General features: G+C 38.6%; 1 protein-coding gene across 1 annotated transcript in view; it reads left to right on the top strand.

The window, feature by feature from the left end:
• Positions 1-1,362: 1,362 nt before the first annotated feature.
• Positions 1,363-3,463, top strand: part of NPR3 (natriuretic peptide receptor 3) — a gene marked incomplete at its 5' end in the record, with an annotated part of 9,059 nt that continues 6,958 nt past the window's right edge. The window contains one exon of the mRNA XM_009699489.1: positions 1,363-1,457. Within this exon, the coding sequence (XP_009697791.1) occupies positions 1,363-1,457 (95 nt within the window). The remainder of the gene's footprint in view (positions 1,458-3,463) is intronic.

Below are 3,463 nucleotides of genomic sequence, written 5' to 3'. Positions count from 1 at the left end.
TTTATAATGAAACAGATGTTTGACAATAATCTTTTGATGACCACTGCATGTTTTGAAAATCACAGTAAGTTTAAATATTCCTGGCATCACTAGACAGGAACAGAGACAAGATAAATGGTGGTGTGTTACACCTGTTGCATGTTTACTATCATTAGGTATGTTGAGGGGAATTTATACTCTGGCAGAGTATCTGACCTCTCTCTCCTGATTTATGGTCAGAGAACCTGATTCTCTATTGCTTTGGGCCTGGTCTAGTCATGTGGTAGGTGTAACATGGACATATAATGATGCCTGCTTGACTTGTACTGGTGTAAATTGCTACGTTTGGTGTCAGGCAGTGGAGGATCACATCTGAGAGTATCTGAGGTGATAAAGCATATTGGCAGTCTTACAGTGGCTTCATCATAGTTAATTAGTATTGTTTGATGGATTTTAAGAACTTGTTTGACTTACACTGACAGAAATTGGAGCCATGCTCTTTGTACACAAGGGCGTACATTGAAAGAAGAGGTTTAGATTGAGTACAATGAAGTGTTGATTCACCATGACAGCTGGAACAAGTTGCCTCAGAGTAGTTTTGCAGTTTCCATTGTTAGAGATTTTGAAGACTAGATAAAACACTGAGTATCCTCCTATTCTGACATCCTGACTGACCCTGCTCTGAGCAGGAGGTTGGACTCGAGACCTCCTGAAGCCCCTTCAAAGTTGAGTTATCCTATGAATCTGTAATTCCCAGTTTACCTAAAGTTTCTTAGAACTTGTAGAGGAAGGAAGTGAACTGAGGGTCTAAAATATAAAACAGCACCGTGTTATGCAGTTAATCCTATGTAAATGAATGCACGACTTAATGCATGTGTAGTGCACGTGGTGTCCCTCATCCATGCCACCTCCAGTATCCCATTAGATGGAAACAACACTGGACTGGCTGTATGGGAGCACCAGCCCTGTCAGTCTGTAGGGTGTAGGGCTGTACCCCTGCATCCTCTGAAGCACATGAGCTGGACTCTCCTCGTTAAGGTGTCATTAGATATTTCAGGCTTAGGCTTTCTGTAAATAATTCGTGTTAAATATATTTGTGTTTTATTCTTGCATGCTGGCTTTTGGATTAGATTTTTCTCATGTATTCCCCAAACAATCTCACACATTTGATATTTAAAAAGGAGAAATGTTAAGAATTCAGGAATGCAGACACCAAGATGAAATTACAATTTCTTTTGGAATGCCAACAAAAATGCTGGGAGACTGATGAGATTTCCTGTCATACCGGTCTGTAAAAACCTGTACACTGTTTTCTTGTTTTCCTTGGAAAGGCTCAGTATTTTAACTAATTAATTTTCCAATTCCTCACATGCCATTCTTTAGGCATTGCAGGGCAGGTGTCTATTGATGCCAATGGAGACAGATATGGGGATTTCTCTGTGATTGGAATGACGGACCCAGAGGCAGGCACTCAGGAGGTAAGGAAACAAACATCATTGCAATTGGCCACTGATGAATTAGCCAGTTTACATCTGTTTACTTGGTGGGCATCTGTTTATTTAATATACAAATTAAAATGGTATTGCTTAATCTTATCAACCTGGAGACCAAATCCTTTCTGTAAAATAGTTATCTTGAAGTAGTTATCCTAAGTTTTTTTTAAACTTTCTTAGCTTCTTCTCTTTAACAATACATCTTTCTTCACATGGTGCTAGAGTCTTTGAAATTTAAAGGGTGAAATCTCACAAACTAGATAAGCACTGATAGCATTTGGATATGAGAAATTATTGTTTAAAATGAACAAGGCCTTTTACTCATTGCTAAGAAGAAAGATTAATTTTATAGCAACAGGGATGCACAAGTTACCCTGATGTATAAACACAGTGAGTACAGGTATTTTAATCTTACCCTGTGATCAACCACAGGCAGGAGTGCAGATCTTCCCTCACCTTGTTTATCAGGCAGTAAGAGCTGAGTGCCTTCTTTTCAGTGTTTAGGAGACATTTTAATTGAACAGCTCCGTATGCACCAAGTGAGTTATTCCACTGGACATAGCAGGAGTGGAAGCAGCCAGACTGTGAAAAACAGTCTGAGAAATAGCACCAGCTGCACAAAGAATAGCATGACTGAGTTGAGTTTATTAATACATACATTGCCCTAACTCCAGCTGCAGTGTAAAGCTTCTGTTAGTTGCAAAGCTGGCATCAACCTAAGCTTTGCTGGCGTGCCCTGTTTCATCAAGCTCAAATGTGAAGCAGCAGTACATCTGAGCTGGACATTTCTATGTGTGGATTTGAATCCAGTTAAGTTATATTGTTCTTGTCAGTGCTGCAGCAGAGACAAACCCAAGAAGCTTTTTAAAAGCATGAGGCTGCCTAGTATGTTTTAGTCCATAAAAATGGCTGAAAAACTACAGCAGTAAACTGCACACAGTCCCAGGGTTAGGAGTAATGGTCATTAATTGAAGCTAGGAGTATAAATTGGTTGGGATAACTTTGGTTTGAACAACTTGTATCTCTTCTGTTTGTTCAGGCCATTAGCTTTTTGTGTTGTTTATCAATTTAATCCCCCTCTCTTACCCTTCCTTCCCTTGCTCTTTCACTTCTGATTGAAAGTATCTTATTTCTTTGATGTGACATTTCTCCTTTTAACATATTGCTCATTTTAATTTCACTCTGCTTTGTTTATGATATATATAAATATACATGGAATTATCATACTTTACATGTGTTTACTTCTTACTTGTGTCTGCTACATATAATTTCTACCCCTCATGCCTCACTCTAAACACATAGTTTTTTTGATGCTTTGTTTTACTCCTTTTGCCAATTTTTTCTGTGTTCGTACAAGAATGTTTCTCAGCTGAACTGAGCCAGATGAATAGGTGTTGGGGCAGAGCCATTTTCCCAGGCCCATTCACAGAATTTAAAGCTAGAAGAAAACAGCAGATTACGTAGTTTGACCTCTGCTGTGTTACAGACAGGCAGGTTTCTTACCCTTGTATGGAGTCCTATAGTTCACATGTGACTAAAGCTCATGCTGTAACAGGCATTTGGTTTTCCTTTGGAGACGCTTAAAGAACAGGGACTGCCTCGCTTCTCCCTCAATGTTTGTTCCACTGTTTAAGGACTCTTGCTCTTTAAAAATCTATATGCTACTTCTGATCTGAATCTGTTTGGTCACTGCTTATAGCTATTTATTCTTCTTAAACCTTTCTGCATGCTTTCATATTTAGTAAGCCCTGCTGGTAGAGGACTCTCCCACTCCTGTTTGATAAATTAAACAACCTCTTAATGAATAGTTTACTGCCTGCAAATGGTCTCTGAGGTTTTTTCCCTCTACTTTTACCAGTTTACTGAACTTGCCTTTATTTTTGAACAAATGTTAAAAGAAGTCTTTCTTCTAAGGATTTATCTCCCAGTTGCAAAACTTTATTTAGTGTGAAATCTACTTTGTATATCTAACCAAGGCAAATGTTATCTTT

Source organism: Cariama cristata, unplaced genomic scaffold (genome assembly GCF_000690535.1).
Source record: "Cariama cristata isolate BGI_N322 unplaced genomic scaffold, ASM69053v1 scaffold8764, whole genome shotgun sequence".
Lineage (NCBI taxonomy): Eukaryota > Metazoa > Chordata > Aves > Cariamiformes > Cariamidae > Cariama > Cariama cristata.
Note: the sequence above shows the minus strand (reverse complement) of the source record. Positions and strands in the feature narration are given on the sequence as shown.